Raw genomic sequence first — 22,708 nt, 5'->3', positions numbered from 1 at the left:
ATCAAAACGGAATTCACTCACCAATTCCCATTGGCAGGCACGTGTTCAGCCATCTCCAGGAAAGCAGGGAACATCATGAGTAATGGTTACTTGAGCAGACAAATGCCATCATTTTGAATGTACTCTTCCTCCAGCTTCATATGCTGAGCATGATGTCCTATGGTATGGAATACCCTTTTGGTCAGCTGTCCTGGCTGTGTTCCTTCCCAGTGTCTTGTGCATGCCCAGTATACTCACTGGCAGGGTGGTGTAAGAAGCAGAAAAGGCCTTGACTCTGCAATAATGAAGGCATGTCTGTATTACCAACATTGTTTGCAGCACAAGTGCACTACATACAAGTCCACTACCAGCTAGTCTGAAGAAAATTACCCCAGCTAAGGCCAATGCAAGCATCTACCATCTCATCAGTCACCCTGTTCCAGTAGTTCACCAACCTCATTATAGAAAAAAAAAATATTTGGCCCAAATGTACTCTCTCTTAATTAAAAAACATTACCCACTGTCCAGTTGCTACAGGCCATGCTAAAAAGTCTGTCCCCATTTTTCTTATAAGCCCTCTTTAAGTATTGAAAGGCTGCAGTTCACATTCCAGTCCTTCCTTTTGGCTGTGTGTGTTTGTTCATTTTTTTGGTGAAATTCCTCGAAGGTTGCTTTGTGTGTGTGTGTGTGTGTGTGTGTGTGTGTGTGTTTACACTCAGCAGCCATTTTTTTTACCAAGCTGTCATCATCATAATTAGCTCCTCCATAGCTGCTCTCACTTGGGAACAGTAAAGGCACATCGTTTAAGGAGAGAGAAAACTTGAGTATAAATCTGCACACTACAAAATGTGTTGTCTAATGGTAGCACAGTACTATTCAGTTAAAGCAGTGAAACTTAAGAAATTTGGGAATAAGGGGAAAATTGAAAGATAACCTATGCTCAAACTCTGGAGTACTTTATTATACACTTATTTGATAGGATTGAGGGGGAGAAAAGTTACCATAAAATAATGTTTTTGTTTTTACAGTTTAAAATTGAAAAAATAATAAAAGAAAAAGAAGAGCTATTAAAGGTAACGTCTGTTCTGGAAAAGGAGACGACACAACTCAGAGATCAAGTTGAAAGACTGGAAAAAGAACTTAACCATGAAAAACAGAGATATGACCAACTGCAAACAGAGCAAAAGGTTAGTTGTTTGACTGATTAAAGCTGACTCATAGCGTCTGTAATCCTCCTTTTTCAAGAACCAGTTAAACTGGGTGAAAATCAGCTATCAAACCCCCTCGGCAGTTAGATAGACATTTACACTAGAATAGGTCAGTTCTTATTAACCTCCTGCCACTATTCCTTTTATGTCGTAAAATGGTTAAAATATTTAAGGCTTTTGGTACCAGGCTTGGTAAGATAATCGATGACAACTGTTACCAGATGTTTGACATTTAACATTCATAGTGGAAAGCAGTTGGTAGTTTAAAGTTTGCTTACATTCACTTAAAACGGAGGATGGTATTTCTAAAAATTCCCATTAAGGAATAACTACATAGTACACAGGGTGTTGAAAATGGTAAAAAAAAAATATTGGCATTAAAAGCAAAGATCAAAGCTTAACAGAGAATACTACTGGCAGGGCCTACAAAGAGCAAAAAGGAACTAGTCAGTACTCTTAAAGGCTTTGCAAAGGTCTGAAGATTTTAAGAGGGAAAAGAAGCACAAACCTAAAAATTAATTTATAATGTTAATTCATAGTGAAAATACAAATCTAGCCTAAACCAAAGCAAACTTAATTTGGAATACTATTTATGGTGAGGAGGAAATCTAATATTATTAAATAAGGCACAAAAAAAAAAAAGGCACTAATCTGTTTTTACACTTCTGCTTTTTAAAAAAAGCAACTTTTAGGAGAAGATTAAAAACATGTGGGAGGGTAGGTGGTGACATGGACAAATTTGAAGTAATGAAGCCTATATAATTTAGCTGTGGACAGCAGTTAATAGGCTATTTCTGAGTCCTAGTATGTATATGTCAACAGTTCTGCATTGAAATTGCACCTTTAATAGAAAGAAATTTGTTGAGGGAATTTGAAACTGTTGAAACTTTGTAGCTTACTTTTGAACAATCATAAAGAAATGCACTAGATTGTAGGGTAAGGAAAAGAAGAAAGGATATGGTCTTGTTTGGAGAAAAGTTTTTCCTGTAAAAGAATGACTTCAGTTTCAAGTACATGGGAGGACTGATTTAACTCAATGAGACAAGAATTAGGTAGTTAAAAGTGTGCATTTCGTGGATTTGCAGAATCACAGACTTGGTGGAAAAATCTGAATGAGCTGCTTTGATACTTTTCATTGTAATTTGAAATTCTCACTTAAAAAAAAAGTTTAAAAGTAAATTATGAGTTTTAGTCCATGTTAACTTTACAATGCAGGTTTAGAACAATTTGTCAAATGGGATTTTGATGGCTGTCCAGCAAGGATACAGTTGGACTGTAGAGGAGCAAAAATGTCTTGATATTTTCTCACACTTTCCTGTGAATTTCTGTAATCCCAAAATACTTTTTCCTTGAATATACCAGAAAGTAGTAATTAGAATTTAATTTCAGGAGTGTTTAGTTTTTTGTTTCATTGAATTGGTGATGTAGTATAAAGAGCTTCTTGGTTACATTTAGCCCTGCTGTAGGTAAGACAACTGATCTGAGGCTGGTGCAGCTTGTCACCTGTGTGGAATACTATTGAAGTTTTCTAACTCAGTCAATCACTTTTTGTCTTATTTTGCATCTTTTATGTTCTATTCACTGTTTTTCACTTTAAAAAAAAGACCTGCTGAGTTGAAAAATCTTTCAACTTGTTTATATACATAAGCAGAATAAAAATCCAGTGTTACTCCTGAAAGTTAAAAGGCATCTACTAACTCAGATGAAATTAGTTCACTTTTTCAGCATTGAAAAGTCTTTAATGAACTTTCTCTAAACATACCAATCTCAACAATGACTTCCCTTCTTACTGTCCTTGTCTGCCTACCCCAGTACTTGAAATAAAGCAGTGGGTCAAGGGATTATATGATTTATCTTTGCTGAGAACACTGGCGCGTTAATGGGTTGATTTAGAGATTCCTCAGCAACGGTTATGTAGCACTTCTCTGGATTACAGTATGTAGGCTTTTATTTTCCTTGTGGTTTGTTAAAAAACCAAACCAACCCCTAACCAAACCAACCCTCCAAAACTGCTCCCCAAAATAACTCCACCTAATCTAGTCAGCATTATGTGATGTGAATAATTGGTGATAAACCTAAACAATATATTGAATTGGCAGGTTTTTTTATGTGGGACTATATGGGTTTACCTGGAGATGCTGAGTAATCAAAATATATGTGTATTTTATGTAATCTTTGCCTATGTTTAGTATGAGCTGGGTTGTTTTGGTTTGGCTCAGGTGAGTGGTTTTGGTTTTTTAAGTAACAGAATGGTTCTTTTAACTAAGCAATTCAGTGGGTGTTTTATTCTTTTATTCCTGGTGCGATCTTGTCATTTTTTTGTTAAGCTCTAAATTTTTGGTACATTAATAGATAAAAAGTGGAGTTGATGAATTTAAAATTAATATTTTTTTTAAAAAAAGTATAATTTAAGGTTTAACTGTTTGGAGTTCTATTAAAAAGTCTTTCAATATATTTTTGAGCATATTAGGCTGAAGAAAAACAATAAAACGAAATAGCCCATGTAAGAAAATATAATTATTTTAAACACTACATATCATTACTGTTGTAGTTTAAGATGAAGTATATTTTTAACAGAAATAAAGGCTTCTGTCACTTAAAGCTAGAGCTGCATTTGACTTACGTACAATCTTATCAACATAGTAATTTTTTCCTTTTTATAAGTGCTTCCATCAGGAAATGCACAGATCGTATTTCTGCTTGTCCAGAGAGCCCTCTAAAAAACCACAATGGTACAAAGTGTACTGTGTGTATATAAAAAGAAAAGGCAGCAGTTGCATGAGGAAAGGAAGTGGATACATCTGTACAGACACAAGCATTTAATTCTAATTGAGTGCAGAGCTCTTTATGCTGCTGATGTATTGGCAACTACTATTTGTTTATTAACATTTGTGTTGTGATAAGGGACATACAAAATACTCATCAGTCTACCCCTTTTCTAAAAAGTCTTTAGTTTATTCTGAGCAAATAATAAGGGTATCTGAGTTCATGTTTTTGTCTTGATCAAATACATTATTAAGCTACCTTACGTTTTTATAATTCAACTGGACAGAATGTGGGTGGTATGGTTAGGGCTTACAAAAGTACCTAAATTGTCTTCCTTTGGTACAGTGTAACTAAGAGAAGGTACATTAATTATGGAAAAGCCCTGAGTTCATAAGAGTGTTTTGTTAAAACAGGGTTCTCTTAAATTCCTTCTTTTTACTCATGTTTATTCGTATCCCTTTAGGCTACTTTCCTCTTTGGTATTTGATTTTTATCAGTCCTCTGTTTTCACAAATAGTTCAGGAGTAGTTTGGATCACAGAGAAGTGTCTGTAGAAACATTGATTTCTTGATACAGACAGGATAGTTGACAGCTATACCTCAGTGTTTCCCTCCCACTCTTGATTATTTGATCTGTCTTTCCCACCTAGTTACTCTCAGAGAGTTCTGGGCATTCGATCCATTAACAACATGGCATACTGAAGTGTCTATTAGGGTATAATACAGTCAGCATTCCACAAAGTTCAAATATTTGTCTCTATGCATGGTTTTAGTTGATGAAAGATTCCCATTCCTTGAGTTTTAAAGCCAGGTGAGTTCCTGTGTACTTCAGACTGTACTGGCCACAACAAACTACACATTTCAGTTTAACAGTGCCCTCATTGTTCTGGAGATACAGAGGGGTTTGTTGTCTTCCTAAAAAATAGCCATCTCATTTCCTACTAAAGACAGGTGAAACAGATGCATTCAAGACATAAAGGGATGATGTGCTATTAGAGCTGTTGAAACACAGCTTCTAGTGTATGTGGCAGCACTACTTGTGTCTAAAGGCTTCGGATTATTTTTTTTAGGTTTTGGTTTGGTTGTTGTTTTAGTATGCTATCACGTTGGAGTTAAAAATCTGTGGTTTTATTTGTATTCAACACATTAATGGCTCTGTAGGTGTTAGTTTTCTCAGGTTGACATCACCACCAAAACAGAAAAAGAGTATTTGCAAGACACACAGCTCTGTGCTAGTCGGTGTTCACGCTCAGAGGGAGTGTGCTCTCCAGCCCTGCTGGTTTTAGTGCACACTTCATATGTAATGATTAAGTTGTGTTAATTCCCTGCCCTGCCAAAGCTTAAGGTACTGTAGAACTTGGGACAAACGTAGTCTTTCTTTTAGGCTTCTCTTTTCTTCTCTTACCCAGTGGATTCTTAACACACTATGTAGTTCTGACAAGGTCAGTTAAGGGAGGGTGTAACTGAATCCTTCCTGTTCTCCCCTTTCTTCCCCCCAACATGCGTGCTCTGAAAAGGCTTCTGAAAAGGGCTGTATTTTCAGTTATAGGAAAACATAGTATTCTTTTGCAGTGTCTTCCATGCCAGGTAAGCAATTCCTAGATACTCCCCACCCCAGATGACATGTAATGAGCTCTTACAGAGTGTGAAGGTTTAACTTAATCAGCTGCTACTGTGTGGGCAAATGTGGAATTACTGGAAATGTTTCAGAAATGTCACATCTCTTTCGTACAACCTTCTGTTAGTGTTTCAGAGTTAATTTGGTTTTACTAGGATGATGTACCCTGATAGCATCTTGTATTTATAATCATGCTGTATGTATAGCTTGCAACTCTAGTAAAGTAACACTGTTAAAATAGTGATGTAATTACTCACTATGATTATTTTACGTAAGAAGATGACACATGATCCATGGTTACTAGAACTATTTCAGGTTGCTTTTAATATTTCAATTTTTCCTTTGGTTTCCTACTGAGATAACTTGCTTGCTGGTACATATGTATGTTGAGTCACATTAGTAAGCTGCTTTTATTGGAATATATTTTACTTTTGGGAAGAGTGAAGAGTATTGAATCAAAGACCAAGTGTGGGATTTTATCTAGAAAATAATAATGCAAATATTGCTAATCTGTAACTTACACATTAAGAACATAAATATATCTATGGCTGTGTAAATAATAGGAATGCATGCTATTTGGTCTGTGTGTACCTGGTTTTGTGTGTCCTTGAACTGTGTGTAAGCTCGCTGGCAGCAGTGTCCTTGCCTACGGTTAAAAGATTTAATATTACTGCTCTGAACAGGAGAAACATACAGTAGTCACCGTGTCAGCCTTTCACCGGTGGCACTCCTGACACGCTGCAGCCATTCAGTTTTGTGAGCAGGGGTTTTGTGAGCGTCTCCGGAGAGCAGAGTTTGCGAGTGATGCTTTTGCAGTCATCTGTCTCCCTCTAGTGGGAGGAGAACCTTTCTGAGCTGCTTTCCTCAGTGTCGCAATGGGGCCAAGCCATGCTCCGGTGGCAGTAGTTTCCATAAATGTTTAACTTGAGACAGAAGCAACAGATAGTGGGTTACCTGTTCATTCTTTGATACTGTGAACGTTTGAGTAGTGTTACTGTTATGACAGTGGCAGAAACTGAGGTAGAAATGAATTTACTGACTTGATAAACTTGTTCTGTTACACTTTTTGGAAGTTTAATTCCTCATTTAACCTTTTAAAAGTAGGCTAACCCATCTTTCTGATGGGGAGTTTAAGAGGGTATCAATCTAAATCCACGTTCTACTTACAGGCTGTACCTGCAGAGTAGCTTTCTTCTGTTGGAGAGTTTTATTCAAATATTAGGGATTCATTTAAGTGGCTGTTGATGCTGTTTTATAAGGAGAGTTTCTCTGGCTGGGTAGTGACAGAATGCTGTTGCACAGTGTGATGTGTCAGCAGTACCTGTGCCCGGTTCAGACTGTGCGCGTGAAAATGGATCAAGTGCTTTTTCAGTGCCTCTTTAAATCAAGCTGTGTTGATGTTGTTTATGTATGCTGCATGGGTGAAAATCTGTCTCAGGGAGAAGCATTTAAAAAACCAAAACCCACCAAACCAAACAAACCCAACACATGAAAAGCAAAAAGCCAAGCAGCAACCAGCACCCCCCTTCCCTCCCAACCCAGAAAGCAAAAGCACAACCTTCCCTACCCCCATGTAAGCAGTGTTTTAAAAATACAAATTAAACATTCAGAATTGCTCAGGTTTGCACCAGCAGTTACAGCACCCAAGAGTGCTATAAAACATCTTTGTGAAGAGAAAATGCTGTTTCATTGTCTGTGTGTAGCTGTTTCTTAAACTGATTAATTGAAATTTATTTCACAATCAATTTCAGATTGATCTGAAAGATTCCTAAATGTTTTAGCTGGGTATCCTGCCTGCACTTCAGTTCCAATTATGTATTCATGAGAGCCACTCTTTGCAAAAGAGTTTACAGTGAAATTGTAAGATGTTTAACAAAATTAACATGCCGAAACGTCCATTCATGCCACAAAATTGTAGTGTGTCTAAATACTTCACCAGCCTCCTGCAAAAAACTTGTACATCGGTAGTGTTTGTGGCAGTAGCTGTGTGACTGTCACTGCTTAGATGAACTTTTGCAGTTAGGTCTTAGTTTGTGAAGTTTTACTTTTTTAACAACATTAGTTGAAGAGATTAACACAGTCAAACTACTGCCACTGTGATATCTTTGGGTCTTGGAATAGAGAGGCTTCAGTGTTTTTAGAGCAGTATTTCTATTGCTAGCCACAGTCACAAAGATAAAAGCTTGGTATCATTGAGTTTATTGAGAATTGGTTTACTGTTTCACTGTACTGAATGCTTAAATTTTATTTTAGAAAGAAAAATTGCAACTTGAGGTTTTGTGTTAGAACATACAGTCCAAACAACAACAGAGTTTTAGAAGCAGTGGCTGCAAGGTACCATCTTGTGTTCATCCTTTGTCCTTAGAGATCCTTTAACAGAGTATGCTGTCAGCCAAGTTTTACGTGATTCTGTTTGAGCTGCTGTGATGTCAGTGGGATAAATGAAAGGCCTCTGCAGATAATTTGTCTAGAACCCCTAAATTCTCTACAGGGTGCAAAGCGTAATGGTTCCCAGGCATTAAATTGTGTCCAGATAAATCAGTCCAGCTGAAACTTGAAAGGTGCTTCTCTTTTTTTTTTTAAATTTAAATAAATTAATAATCAATTCACCAAGTGCAAGGCAATTTAATTTAGTTTGAGTTGCATAGCTCATTTTCAACCCTTCATTCTTCATTACAATGTATGTGTTCTGTAAAAAGTAAAGATCACAAATATTACTCATTAATCAAATTACTAGGTGCTTTTAAACCAGTTCATTAGTGATTCATGCATTTGCTGCACTTTTTTTGTTAAAAAGTGGAAGATATAATATTTGTAGACATGCCAGATAAAAAGTAATAAAGTAAACAATCTTTTCTGTAACAGAAATTGCACATGTAGTTGGTGTGATTCTCTTTAGATTCCTTCTAAAACACAGCGGACCTTTACCTGTAAAATAGTCTAAGAGCCCTCATTTTAAATTTTACAGGCTCTGAAACCACTGTAACCAGAGTGTATGGGACTAGGATTGCAGCATCTAAATTGAATTGCTAAGAATTCTGTAAAATAACAAGTCGTCTCTAAAAATTAATCCTTTTTTTCTTTCAAAACTGTAGGCTTTAGTCGTATCTAAACAAGTTTATTAGGTGAGAATCTGTTAAGTATGGAACTTTTACATTTTAATACCATGTCCCTTTAGAATAACTAGCAAAGCAGCATCAATTGTAATGCTGTTTGCAGAGTGAATTTTTTTCAGGCTATTAATTCTTTTTAATATATGTTACCTTTGGCAGCCTGTTTGAACTGTTTGTACAGTTTGTATATATAATGTATCAGATTAAATTCTTTTGAAGGCACTTGGGTTACAGCAGTTACAGTTATACCGAAGTGGTGTTTAGAGAAAACACAGATATGCATTGAAATAGACTTTTTACTACACTAGGCTTTCCAAACGGGGCAAGTAATTAAGTCTCCACTACACTAGGGAAGGACAAGCAGTTTTAATGTGTGTTGTTGCTGCTGGTTATAAAGCACGTTTTACTTGGAAAACTGACTTTAATTAAAATATTCTGCCTTCATTACACCAAGCACATATATTTTTGCTTGAAGGAAACTGATGGGTCTTAAAAAAAATAAAGACTTTACAAAAATTGTGGGTCATCTGTAATGCTGTTTTCAAAAAAGACGGTATGTTCAGCATCCCTTTAAATTCTTTATTAAGATATATAATAAACCCCTTGGAATAGTTGTAATGTATCGGTCCCTTTTTTTTTTTAGCATGTATACCAAAAATCAAAATCTAGTTTATGTTTTGGTATAATGTTTAGGAAGTGAGTGAATAATCAGTTACATTTACCACCCCTCACAATTCAACACCCCCCTACTCCTACTCCCCATCCCCCCCAAATCATAACGCCTAAACTTCTGTTTAGTTGCTTGTAAAATCAGGGCTTAATTAGACTTGTGAACAGTGTGTTTTGACAATTAATGAGTAAGAACAGTCCTCATTATATTTTATTGTACTTAAACCATTGTTAAGTTGGAATCTGGTCAGTAGGCATTCTCTGTAAGCTCTGGCTGATGTGTTTCTCTTGATGTAATGTCTCGTTGTTTCAGGACATTAAGCTTTGTTTAAAAATGAATAGATGAACTAGTGCTTTTATCTTCCAAATGTAGAGCAGAAAGACAACTTGTACCTTAGTATCTGCACAAACACTGTAGGCAGGCATGTTGGTCAGTCTGTCTTGACCTTGTTTCATACCACTGTCATGGATGATACTAAGCTGAGCTTTATTGAATTTTAGTATCATAAGTAGTACCATATTATCTTGGTATTTGTGTTCTACTTCAGTGTCATTTATTTTCTCAAGAATATAGCATTCTATTGAAAACAATGTTTTTCTGGGTTATTTAAGATGACCTGACTTTAGGTGGCTGTTTTGCTGTTGTGAAGATAGCATTTAGCTGTCCACTGCCTTAGAACAGTATGGACAATAATGTAATTAGGTAAGAAAAACAGGGCTTAGAAGTTTAATGTATTTGTATATAATTGTAATGGGCTTGTCATACGCTTTAAGGAAGAAAAGCAATCAAATTGTGATATTTTAGCATTAATTCCAGTAGTGTGTTGTAGTTCTGAAGATATGCATTCTTAAATGACATCTTTGCAATTGTTTTTAAGAATAATGTTCAAGCATCAGAAGCTCTTAAAAGTGAAATTGATGATTTGAAGAAGAAGCATGATGAGGCTGCTTCGAAAGTTCTGCAGCTTGAAGAAGATATCATGACTGTTACTCAGAAAGCCATTGCAAAAGAAACTGAGTTAGACAGGTATTTAGTTGTTTTGATCCTTATTTTACTGTTTGTTTCGCTGGGTGTTAAACTAGCAGTTTTATGCATTGGTTTTACTATATTAACAGTTCTGTGTTACTAATTTGTTAATGTCTTAGTGTGAAGGACAAACTGAAGAAAGTGATGCTTGAGAAGGAGCAACTCGAATGTGTGTTAAAGACAGAAAAGGATGAAAAAGAACTTTATAAGGTAACTTTATTCCTTGTATTGGTATACACTGAAATAAAGTGGTTTTGAATGAAGGTAACAATGTTTTATGGAGAAATCTTATAAGTTTAATTTTTTTAAAGAAAAAAAGGACATTAGTAACTTCTGTGAACAGGATTTTTTAAGACAGTTATAGATGTATTCATATAAAAATGAATGAGGAAAATAGCATCTGAATTCATCTCTTGATATAAAAGGTTCTCTAACAAGGAGAATGGATCACCAATTTGTTAAAATGCAGATACAGTAACAACAAATAATAGATACTAGTGGTAAAGTTCCTTTAGTTATATAGTGCATCACCCAGTAACTGGCTTTCTTAACACATTTTTTCATAAGTAAGTTACTCTTTTAAGTTCTTTCTCCAGACTCTGTTTTCTTGACCCTTATTCTTGAGTCTTGTGCGGAACCCTGAGAAGCTTTAGTAGGATTACATCGCTCTTTCCTAGCATAGCTGATTTCTTTTGCTTGTATTGACATGTGCAGTTCAAAATAAGTTATGGTGTACTGCCCTCACTCCCCAAAAAAGGCCAAAAAAACTCATAAAATAATGAAATCCTTGGGTTGTTTGAAACAAATCAAGTGCATATAAAAGATTATTTCCATTCATAGGAAAATGTCTTTGTCACAGACAATATTAAATCTACACCAAAAGTCATAAAATCTCAAAACATCTTTCACAAGCATGGAATCCCTCTGTAAATAAGCAACACAAATCTTCTGTTCTTAGAATGAACAAGACTTGAGTGCGATAGTTATCCTTTATTAGGCTTAGTAAGATAGGGCTGCTGACATCTTCAAAACAGGTCCATAGTTGTTCAGGTAGGTTGCTGTTTCTGGAAATGAATATTGCTGACGTAGTTTGCTTAGATGATTGCAAGTAGATTCTACTAGAAGTTTAGTTTCTCTTCAGTTTTCTTCAGGTTGTTTTTTGTTTGCTTGTCCTTAGTTGTCCAGCATTGTGAAGAGAGAAGGGAATTCTGAATAGCTTGCTTTGAGTTGGGCTGATATCAGGGCCTTAACTTCTAGCAGTGGAGTGGAGTAGTTGTTAGATGATCAAACTGGAAGATTTGCAGCCAGAAAACTTGTGCTGGAAGGCAGTGGTATTATCAGATGTTTAATTTTTCTCTTTACCCGCTCTGAGAGATGAGTTGAAGTTTAGTGAGCACTTAAATGGACAGGTGAACAGTAGTTTTCTTAATGTGGAAGAAGAGTTTGACATTTTTTAGCATCATTACAGATACACTTGAAGAATACAGAAATAGAAAACACCAAACTAGTAAAAGAAATCCAGACGTTTAAGAATTTGGATGCAAACAAAGAAAATATGATATCGTATTATAAAGAGGAGGTTGGCAGATTAAAGCTATTTATAGCTGAAAAAGAAAATATGAAGAAAGCTTTTTTGCTCTCCTCATCAAACAAGGTAAGTATTACTAATATAATTGGCCTGGTTTAAAATAAACATATCTGCGGTTGTTTATGTTTGACAAGAGAAAGGAAAGAGTTGAAGATACCTCCAGGGCATAGGCTGAGAAGTGAGAGGATTATGGTGTTCTCAGCAGATGCAGAAAATGAGCAAGAGGGTGAATTTGATCTTCCTTGTGTGCATTCTGAGCTTGTTGGGGTGTCTCACTTAATAAGCCAGGAGATGGATTATGTGTGGACAAGTAATTTGTAAGCTCAGTAAGCGTTCCAGTAGGAGCGGTACACTCCTCTGAGTTGCTTTTAGCTTCATGGAAGGGGATGGAGGGAAGGAGAAAAGTTAAGCATGTGGTGTGGTGATACTGCAGGGAATGATGGAGGAGGAAAGAGGACACTTCAGAAGATGTGCTGAAGGACTCCGTTAGGTGAATGTACTGCTAAGGTACAATAGTGTAAAACCTGAAAAAGGATAAGATACCATATAAATGGACTAAATTGACTGAGAACTCATTAATAAAAGTGCCAGTAAGGACGTCCAAGAAAGTGGTGATTTTTGCTACGTGGTATAGTGGCATTGTGGTTAGCAGGCAGCATGATATAGTAGGAGGGTGAAATTGCTGATGAACTGGTATCTGTGCTGTCCATTGCCCAGGAGGGGTACTTCAGACTAGTTTTAGTGTGGTGCTGTGGACAGAATACCCATTAGGTGTTTGTTCCTGATGTAAATCTTGTTTAATTTCATCTGAAAGGAATGTAGTTTCTGTGCCCTGTTCTGCCCTGTTCTGTTCCTGTTTCTGTTCTGTCCTGTGATCTACAGCATGTTAGGTAATGGTGTAATTGTCTGGGAGTTTTGTTTCACAAATGTGCTCTTGATCCAAACTAGAGTTAATTTAGACACAGCCTTTGAGGCCAGCATGGAGAAGTCAGATTATGCAGGTGATTTATCTTGTGAATCTTGTCTTCTCACAGAAAAAAACCCAATTTAGATCTTGAAAGAATAGAAATTATGTTATTGTGAGTTATGAATGTAAAATTTAAGTACAAGAGTTATGCTGTTGAGAACAGAAATAGCAAGATGACAGAAAGAACCCGACACTTTGTTTTAAGCTTCAGCTTCTCTTGTTTTAGTCTTTTGCCTGCTCTGCAGGTCTCTGAATGTGTTAAACTACTGCTGTATTTTACTTTGAAGTAGAAACATGTAGGGTGTATGTGTGTGCACCAGTACTGAAGCAACAAAATATTTCTGTCACTTACTAATCTTGAAGTGCTTGTGACATTTCTGATGGGATTATCACCATTTTTGTTTTATGCTGTGAAACTGCAGAAATTCACTGAAATACGTAACCGATGTATGATGTGCTGTAGAAATAGCCACAGGGCAGGGCTTTCAGGCATTTCCTTGTCCATCCATCTATTATAAGTCTTTACAAAATACATTACTATTCCTCTAGATGTGCTATGTGATTATTCAAAAATTAACAAAGAATTGACTAGAGATACCTGAATGTATGTATAGACTCAAGAATATGAGAAGATTATGCCATCAAGAAGCCCAGGCTGCAAGTACCTTATACTAGCTTTGAATCTATTCATTTATTTTCTGTTTATTTTAATCCTGGGTCTTTCTGAGGAATGAGAGGTCAGTAATGCAGCTTGGTCAGTTGGTGCATGGGCTGCCCTGTGGAGCTGCAGCAGTGCCGAGAGTCTTAGTGCTGCATGCTGCAACTTGCTCCTCATTACTTTTCATTCTCAGTTCCTTCTGAGAAGCTTGTTGTGCAAGATCTTGTGAAATGAGCTGTGAGAAAAACATCCCAAAGCTGCTTTAGTGTCTTATGTCAAACAGTTGTATGACCTCTTACTCTGTTACCTGCAGTGTCTTACTGTGGGATTGACTTGGGCATTGAAGCTGGATGGACATTTGTGTCTGTTCATAGCTCTGTGGTGATAAGAAAAAAAGATGTACTGGAAAAGAGACTTTTTTAATAGTGTGCCTTTAAAACTAAAGCTGAAAATACAACAAAATGCATTATAAATAGAATAATCATATTGAAAGATGCCTTTCTGTTATAGTGAAATATGTTTGCAAGCCATTGTTAGCAAAGGTGGCAAATGGGCAAAATGGTACTTGATTTAGTGGTTTGACTAAAGCTACCAGGAAAACTTGTTTTTTCTTTCAAATGTGTCTAATCCCTATACCATCCTCTGTTTAAGCTTTGAATTAAAAAAAAAATATGGATTCTCTTCCCTTTCTTTCCCAGGAGGATGCAGGTATTTTGAAAGAACAACTTCGGAAAGCTGAAGATCAAATTCAGGCTAGCAAACAAGAAGCTGTTCTGATGTCAAAAGAGCTGAGTGATGCGGTGAACGTGCGAGATAAGACAATGGCAGATCTCCACAGTGCCCGCCTGGAAAATGAGAAATTGAAAAAGCAGCTTGCTGATGCTTTAGCTGAGCTTAAAAAAGTCACAGCTTTGAAAAACGAACAGGTAAATTATTAGTATTTAGTACTGAAGTTTATCTGTATGTCTAAAGTCTGTCACAGCTAGCTTTGCTACAGTTGTGGAATAAATTAAGTTTCTGGATAATTAGTACAGTTTATCAAATTCTTTCTTGGCACTCAAGTTACCACCTTATATCAAGTGTGTGATAGCTGATTTGCAAAGGTGGTAAGGTTTCTGCCAGTACGTAGAGCAACTTCCCTCCACCCCCAGATTATTTTCACAAAATACTACAGTATTTATCTGTAGCGTTTTGAATCCCTTCCCTTTCTTAATTCTTTTACATGAACCACAGTAGCTTTAAAAATTTATTCAGACAAGACAGTTTATAGAAACTTCTTTTTTTTAAGTGTTCTTTCCTCATGGATGGATTCAATTCTTAGGAGCCCTAATATTTGTGGTCAAAGTTAATTTGCTTTGGTATTTATAAGTATAAAAATACTAATGTAATAGAAAGTGTCTTGACTTCCTTCATCTTGGATAAAAATCTATTGAGCTAATACAAGTTTCATCATTCAGACTTAAGTGAGCTTTGTACCAGATCTTCCATGACTGCAACTGTATTGGGTTAGTTCACTACTAGGATTACTGGAATGATGTAGCCGTTTGAAAAAAATCACTAATTGAGCTGAACAGTAATAGTGCAATGAATATGAAGAGAATAATAAAACCCTCTAAAGAACTATTATATGTAATATATGGTCTAATTACGTGTGTTTTCCTAAGAATTTCAATTATGTACAATGTCTGTGAAGTGTATCATGTAGCAGATCATCTGAATGACTCGAATGACCACAAAGTTTGCAGATAGTAAATGTAGTTTGTGTAGCTCTTGTGACTCTTACAGCTCAAGTGAACTACTTCCAGTAGAAACATCGTGAGTGTGATGGAATATGCTCTGTCCACTTTTGCCACATGGCTACGTTTGTCTATAAGATGAATAGAACCCTTTCTGGAAGGTCTTCAGACTTTTGGTTTCCATTAATCAGCCCAAAGAATAAGAACCCTCTTTGCTTATCTCTGGTATTACCCCAATGCGTATTTGCTCCCTCGCTATTTAGGGTGCCCAGCTTGGAACGAAGTTCAGCACAGATGCTGTGTCTGTGTGTGTGCTCTGTTGCACTGTTTCTTTCCTTCCCACAAGGAAAATAGGAACTTCTGTACTTACACAGAGCACTGTGCTTTCTTTAATTGAAAAAAGGCTTTGGTATTTGAACAAAAGGGAGAACAGTTTCTAATTTATTCTTTTTTTTTAAAGGAAACTTCAAACACAGTAGAGCAGGAACTGCGCAGGGAAGTTGAAGATTTGAAGCTCCGTCTGCAGATGGCTGCTGACCATTACAAGGAAAAATTCAAAGAATGTCAAAAACTTCAAAAACAAGTAAACAAGTTTACAGAACAGGCAGTAAGTACAATGGGAGGGATTCCACTTGCTTTTAACCTCTCAGCAACTATTTTGCAAAAGCCAGTGTTTTAAAAAAGGATTAAAATATACAGTAAGCAGTGGCTCTTAAATTTGCCATTTTGTTCCATAAAGCTAAATAATTTCTGTGATTCTTTTTAGATAGCTGCCGAAACCAAGTGTAGGATTTATAGTAAATGGTGTATGTAGAAAGGTAATGGAGTTTGGGTGAACCTGTAAGCATAATATTGTTCAAGGAAGAAATTTGAAACAATCAGGGAAATCCCCGTAACTGCTACCTCTATTCACTAATTCACTAGCAGCACCACAACACCCCCCCCACCCCAAACCCTAACCCAAAAGTGTTAAGAAATGGAAAACTTGGAGAAGGATTTCAAAGTGAAGTGGGGAGAAAGTTTCCACAGCACAGTATATGGTTGTATTCCATATGTGTTTTCTATTCTTACCACTCTTCTAAGCTTTGCTCCACAAATAAATGAGGCTTTTTCAATAATGATGCAAGTCTTATGCCACCTAGTAACTGAATCTGTTAGCAAATTTCAAACACATTTGAGAGCAAAGTTCTTCACAATTTTGTGAAAATTAGTGACTGAGTTGGAGAGGAGCTCAAATGGGGAATATGATATTGTCTGTGAGCAATGGCAACAAGTACATATGTGAATTTTGAAGAAAAACAGTCTTAAATATTGCTGCTATTGGGTAGTTACTCTGCTTTGATTCACAGGTTACTTTTTAAAATGTTGTCTTCTCATCCAGAAGGTCAATGGTGAATGAGGTGGTGTGTCAGAACACCTTTGGCTTTTTCTTAAAATTCTTCTAGATCTTTGGCTATGTTGTGCATCTGATAACGAGCACCACATGTCACTACTTTGGCACTAGAGGTCTAGCAGTCATTAGTAATACTGATTCCATTTTCTTAGTAGATACTGGATTTAAGTTGATGGATTTAAGTGCAATTGATTCTCAAGAAAGTTAGATTTTTTTTTTCTAACACTTGCATAGAAATTACTGTGTCTAGGAAAAAAAACCCCTCTATAATCTTAAAATATCAAACTCAGTCTGAGGCAATTTCAGTGTTAGTAAAATTACCCATGTTTACATATTTACTATTACCTCCTGTTTCAAGGAGCAATTCTGTCTAGCCCAGTTTTGGAGGAGATGATAGTGCAAGATACATGCTGTTTTGTGCTTTGGCTTTCTTTTAATTAAATACCAAACCAAAATTTCTTTTCACAAAGAAAATTGCAGGGCAGCAGCAGAAACTGACAGATGCCTCTAACATTGAGACAGCTCCTGCCGTTGTTACAGACAAAAAGTTGTCTGCGTCTCCAGGTACCAACAGCTTATGTTTTCTCTATCTGTATCATCCTGAAAGTGTTGTCTAAGTGAAGTAGTCCCTAATAGTATGTATATTATAAAATAGCTGGACTTGTTATGTTTTAGTAAAGCAGTGATAAGAAATGTGAAAGCTAATCTGAAAGTCTTTTTTTCAAGTGGTAACATTCATCAATAACTTGATGCAGACTTTCAAATTGGTTCAGTTGAGATTTGTTAATGTCAATAGGACTGAATTCTTGAATTTCTGCTTGTTAGTTAATACAGAGACTGCTTTGCAAAGCTAATAAATAATTAGTTAAACCCCACAAAACCCTCCCCAAATTTGTGAATTCTTTACAGTAGCTTGGTAATTTTGCAGTCCTTTTGCAGTGACTATCCACTGTAGCATCCTACTGTGAAATCAAATCCACTGGAGAGTTCTGATTACATGACGGCAAGGCCAAGTCTGTAGACCATTCTCATGGTTTATAGGCAGTAGTGATTTATTAGAAAATGTTTAGGTTATAATTTTTATGAACTATTAAGTTCTTACAAAACTAATATTTTAAAACTTGGTAATATATTCTGTTTAAACTAAGCCTGTCTTATTATTGAATTTAAATTGATAAATGTTACTATAAGTTGGCTAATTTGTTTGTGTTACTTTATAATTCACATGTTCTTTCTGTCTGTAGAAATTATAGGCTGTCATTTCTGTCTGTTAAGTAAATACAAGTGTTTCCTGAAACAAAATCCCAGGAAGCTCAGTTATATTATGTGAAGGGATGAAGTAGATAGCTGAGGCACTTAATGTTTTTAGAGAAGAACAAAATATCTAGCATGACATCATAACATATATTCTGAGGGTTACTTGGGAGTTTTTACATTAACCTTTGTAGTATGTATGTGCAGGTTTATGTTGATCTTCAGTAGTTGAGAATTTACCACAGATGTGCCAATATAACTGTCTATTCTAGGTATCGCTAGCCACATCACACTGACTGTCTCTGATTAACTATTTGGTTGGATAACCTGGAGCCCTCTGCTCTTGATGCACTGTCATATTTGGCCTGTCATCTCTTAGATTTATTTATAGAACAAAAGAAATCAATGTTCTTGTTTTTTTCTTCAATGTTCACAGTTAGCCCCATTTCATCTGATATAGTTTCGGAATTCATGGTAAAGGAGCAAGTACGTGAAATGAATAAAGAAATTGCAGAGAAAACAGAGAAGTATAAGAAATGCAAGCAAATGTTGGCAGTAAGTAAATGGCTGCTTCGGAAAGCTTAACAGAAAGTAGCTATAGGTGTTAAGTCTTTAAACCAGCGGAGCTGCCTTGCTGTTTGTGTGATACACTGTGATTGTGGTAGAAATCTTAAAATTAGAAAACACATTTTTTTCCTAAGTCAGCTCTCAATTACCTGAGGTGTTAGAGAATCTAGGCATCCAGACAAGCACTCCTCAGGATGACCTAGATGCAGTAAAACAAATGAACAAAATTAGTATTGCTTCTATGCTTAAAGATTTGAATGTTCTCTTTTTTCCCCACTATATTTTCAGTATAATTTCTTTTATAAATCAAATGCAGCATGTTGCTAAAAGCCAGATGATGTCTGGAATGACTGTAGCAGTGTTTATCTGATATGCACTTCAAATGTAAGAACTCCCTCCAGATCTGATTGTCGAGGGCTTTTACAGTGTTTGGATGTCCAAGTGGGTGCTGCATACTAGCTTAGTGACAAATAAAGGCATTTACATTGTACCAGTAGCACTACCTGTAGTGCTGTAGCCTCAGCACCCTTCAGATGTGAATGCCTGTCAGTCCAAACTTGTTTTCATGTAACCAGTCTGGATGTGTGTATGACAATGGAGTATTGTATCACTGATGCTGATGAGAAGTTGACTGTTATAGAATTGTTTAAGAAATGCTTTTTGGGGATTGTTTTGTCTCTGTTCATTTGTTTGCTTCTTGTTTGGGGTTTAAAAAATAACATTAATCAACATTAGGAACTCAGAACAGTTAGGATTAGAATTAAAGATTGGGAATTTTTCTCTACTTTAATGTGTTTTGTTCTCAAATAGACATAATTCTCAAGCTGCCATGAACATATTTTATCATCTTGTTTCTCTTATTTATCACAAGGAGATTATTCGACTTCATTGTGCTCTCCAGAATGTAGTAATTGTCATGTAATTCTGCTCATTGCGCTGTCTGTGGAGAGTCTGTGTTAGCTTCTGCTGGCTTGTTCTTCTACAGTGATGCTTGAAGAAAGCTTTGCCTTTGACCTTCTGGATGAAAGATATTTAGGTTGTAGCAGTTGCATGGGGAGATGTATTGAAGTGAGACACTTGAAAGGATAATTATGATTACAGTGTAGTATTAGGATACAAAGACACTTGAAACTGTGAATCTAAAGAGGAATATCAGCTTGTTGAAAACTTGGGCAAGAAAAAAATATGTATTGGACATCATTTATGCAGTGTTGAGTGTTCCTGTCCTCTTCAAAGTCTTGAGTCAGGCTTGGTTTCTTGGGGGGAGCTATTTCTAAAAGCATGGAATTACTTAGTATCATTGTGGGGACAAGAGGGGGAAATCTCTTAAAATTGTGAAAATTTCATGCCATGCTATGAACTACTTTAGGATGAGAAGATAAAATGCAGTGTTTATGCTGATGAACTGGCTAAACTGGAGCTGAAGTGGAAAGAACAAGTGAAAATCAATGAAAGTATAAAATTACAGCTAGCAGCAATGGAGGATCAGTATAAAGTAAGTTACAGCCTTTGTGTGTGTCAGTGAGTGGTATCCTGTCCTTAATGTAGTTGCTTGTTCCCGATACTTAAAATGATTAAAAAGTTTTAATGGAGAAAACCACTAAATGTATTTCTGCTGTAAACAGAAATTCTGTTTGGTGCTTGTCAAAACAACAGTCTTGTAATGCTGCTTCTAAAGTAAAAGGCAGATCTGCTACATGTGTTACCAAGTGGCTGTCAGTGTTTTAATATTGTGCATTTAGACAGACCTCTAAATGACATTAATCTTGTATTCCAGGAGAGAAATGGGGTCAGGAATTCTAATTTCTTGTTGCTTACTATACTAGTAAGACTATAGATTCGTTTGTTTGTCTAAAATCTTCATATTGCATTCTGTCTTTCCAGTGTAGTAATATCTAATGCATTTTATCGGAATTAACTAGAGACAGACAAGATGAGTGATATGTTGTTTTTAAAATAATCCCAAGAATTACTTTAATTTGGAGTATCTCAACTATATTCTGGGTGATGTAACACATGCACTAGAAAGTCATGCGTAATGGGCAGCTTTATCGTACATGGGGCCTTCACCTCTGAGGTTTTGTGATAGTGGCACATATACAGAAGCGACTGTTCAGGTCAACAGGGGCAAGATAAGAGGAACAAATTTCCCTAAGATCAGCTTTTATGCTTGTTTTCAGTCTAATGTTGATAGTGAAGTTGACAGGATAGAATACTCTGTTTCCCCTTTTTATCCATTCTGTTGAGCGGGGATTAAATTGAACTGTGTCTATATCAGTTCTGCTAGGAACCCCCTTCTGTTAGAAATTACAGCCCTGTTTTTCTTTGTAAAATACTGGATTAGTCTACAGCTCATTGCAGGCTGTGCTGTCCTTGTTTTCGACAGCTCTGATTTTCAGTTTTATAAAATGTATTACTCCAATTCATATAATTTTATTAATTAGTGGTAACTGATTGGCATGCATAATCTAATATAAAATAAGTTTGTTTTTAACTTCTTAACGGCAAGAGTAATAATATTTAATTGCTTCCAAAATTTAAAGCATTTTGATTGCAATTGAAAACTTTTCAGTCCTTCCCAGTCAGTAGATTTCTCTCCTGAACAAGAATGGGAAAAAAATCAATATGTAACTGTGCCAAGCATTGAGCTTATATGCTAGAAGAAACAAAATGGAGAGGCAGTCTCAAAAGTAATCCAAATAAAATAGCCCTTAGTAGAGAAAGACTAGTTAAATCATCATTTTGAAGCAAGGAGGAAGTCTGGAAGAATTGTGTAGTGTGTCAGTTGCATCTACTCCTAGAGTATCATCAGGGATGCAAGGTAGGTGTTTGTGAAACTAATTTAGTATCTTTGAGGAAGGAGGAGATTTTGGTTCTGTCAGTTCTGTGGTGGGACATAGGAACTATAGGGAAGTGAATGAAATAATCACTGAAATTTTTGCCACCGGCTTCCGTTAGAAATAATGAAATGAGGCTTGTGGTCCTGGGCAGTGGTGTCCTCCTGCCGTGTGTATTACTGACACCGCTCCAGGCTTCTGACCTGGGATTTCATTGTTCCAGAGTTGTTCTCTGAAAACTGGCATGAAGAGGCTGCTAATGTACTCCTCTTATCCAGTAGATAAACTTCAGGAGAATTGTTGGTTTTTATTTGTATAGTACTAGATGTTGCATGTAACTATAGTAGACACAGTAATTTCCATCTGAGACATGAACCTCAGTCACTGAACTTTGTTTTCACAATATAACATACAGGGAAATAGTTTCCATTCCCTAATAAAGGAATCTCATGCTACTTTTCATATAGGTTCAGGTGGCAGAAAAGGAGAGACGAATAAAGGAACTGGCATCACAGTTGGAACTCTTCACTAGTGAGAAGGTATTGTCAGGATTCCTGTCAAATTTTGTAACTTAACACTTGTGGGGTTCTTTGGTTTGTGGAATTACCATTTCTTAAAGTGAGGATTTGTTTAAACTTACTTTTCCATATTTGGATGCTTTGCCGTAATGAATTAGCACTTTAAACTGCAAATTCTGTTAATAGTGCTGATATATTTCTTTCCAAAAAGCACACACTATAGTATACATACCAACTTGACAAATCTGTCTCAGCCTTTGAAAATACTGTCATTTATTGTTCTGTAATAGTGTTCTAGAATACATATAATCTAACAAAAATGTTACAGTATGAAAAATTACTTCTTTGTTCCTGTCTAGGATGATGCTCTATCCAGGATCTAAAATAATTGTTTATGTTTGCGGGTAGGGATTACTCTGGGTAAATTAATAATTTGCAACTGCAGCTAGCTATACGGTTCCCAGAACACAGGAATTCCTGCTGGATTCCTGCCTGTGTTCCTTTCTCATCTCAGCAGCATCAGTGTTTTTCTGTGAGTTTTCAGAGGACTTCAGCCTCCTTTCTTGCATTACTCCTCTGTATCTCTTTGAGAAAGATGTCTGGCCCAGTTGTGTCTGGAGGCTGATGCCAGTTTAGTGCATGTGCTGCTTGGCCAAATAGAAAAAATGGTTACTGAGTTCTACTGCAGCCTTTCTGTCTTCAGAGGGAGCATCCATTAGCAAAACCTGCAGGAACTTAATTTCTGTGAGATAGACTCTCTCCCTGATACTTCCAAGAGTTACTGCCTGACAGGACGAGGATTCCCTTTGGA

At 36.3% G+C, this 22,708-nt stretch overlaps 1 protein-coding gene across 3 annotated transcripts in view; it reads left to right on the top strand.

Annotated features, from left to right (window-relative positions):
- TAX1BP1 (Tax1 binding protein 1) overlaps positions 1 to 22,708 on the top strand; it is a 58,264-nt gene that overhangs the window by 20,940 nt on the left and 14,616 nt on the right. Inside the window, exons 5-14 of one of the 3 annotated variants that reach the window (XM_084280038.1) lie at positions 1,008 to 1,166; positions 10,231 to 10,379; positions 10,499 to 10,589; positions 11,848 to 12,033; positions 14,291 to 14,518; positions 15,789 to 15,935; positions 17,192 to 17,285; positions 18,412 to 18,530; positions 19,912 to 20,037; positions 21,847 to 21,918. In XM_084280038.1, coding sequence (XP_084136164.1) covers positions 1,008 to 1,166; positions 10,231 to 10,379; positions 10,499 to 10,589; positions 11,848 to 12,033; positions 14,291 to 14,518; positions 15,789 to 15,935; positions 17,192 to 17,285; positions 18,412 to 18,530; positions 19,912 to 20,037; positions 21,847 to 21,918 — 1,371 coding nt within the window. The remainder of the gene's footprint in view (positions 1 to 1,007; positions 1,167 to 10,230; positions 10,380 to 10,498; positions 10,590 to 11,847; positions 12,034 to 14,290; positions 14,519 to 15,788; positions 15,936 to 17,191; positions 17,286 to 18,411; positions 18,531 to 19,911; positions 20,038 to 21,846; positions 21,919 to 22,708) is intronic. The other 2 variants (XM_084280039.1, XM_084280040.1) reach the window with 2 other exon arrangements.

The sequence above is a fragment of the Gallinula chloropus genome (assembly GCF_964237585.1).
Source record: "Gallinula chloropus genome assembly, chromosome: 2".
Classification (NCBI taxonomy): Eukaryota; Metazoa; Chordata; class Aves; order Gruiformes; family Rallidae; genus Gallinula; species Gallinula chloropus.
This window is presented reverse-complemented; position numbering and strand designations above follow the sequence as displayed.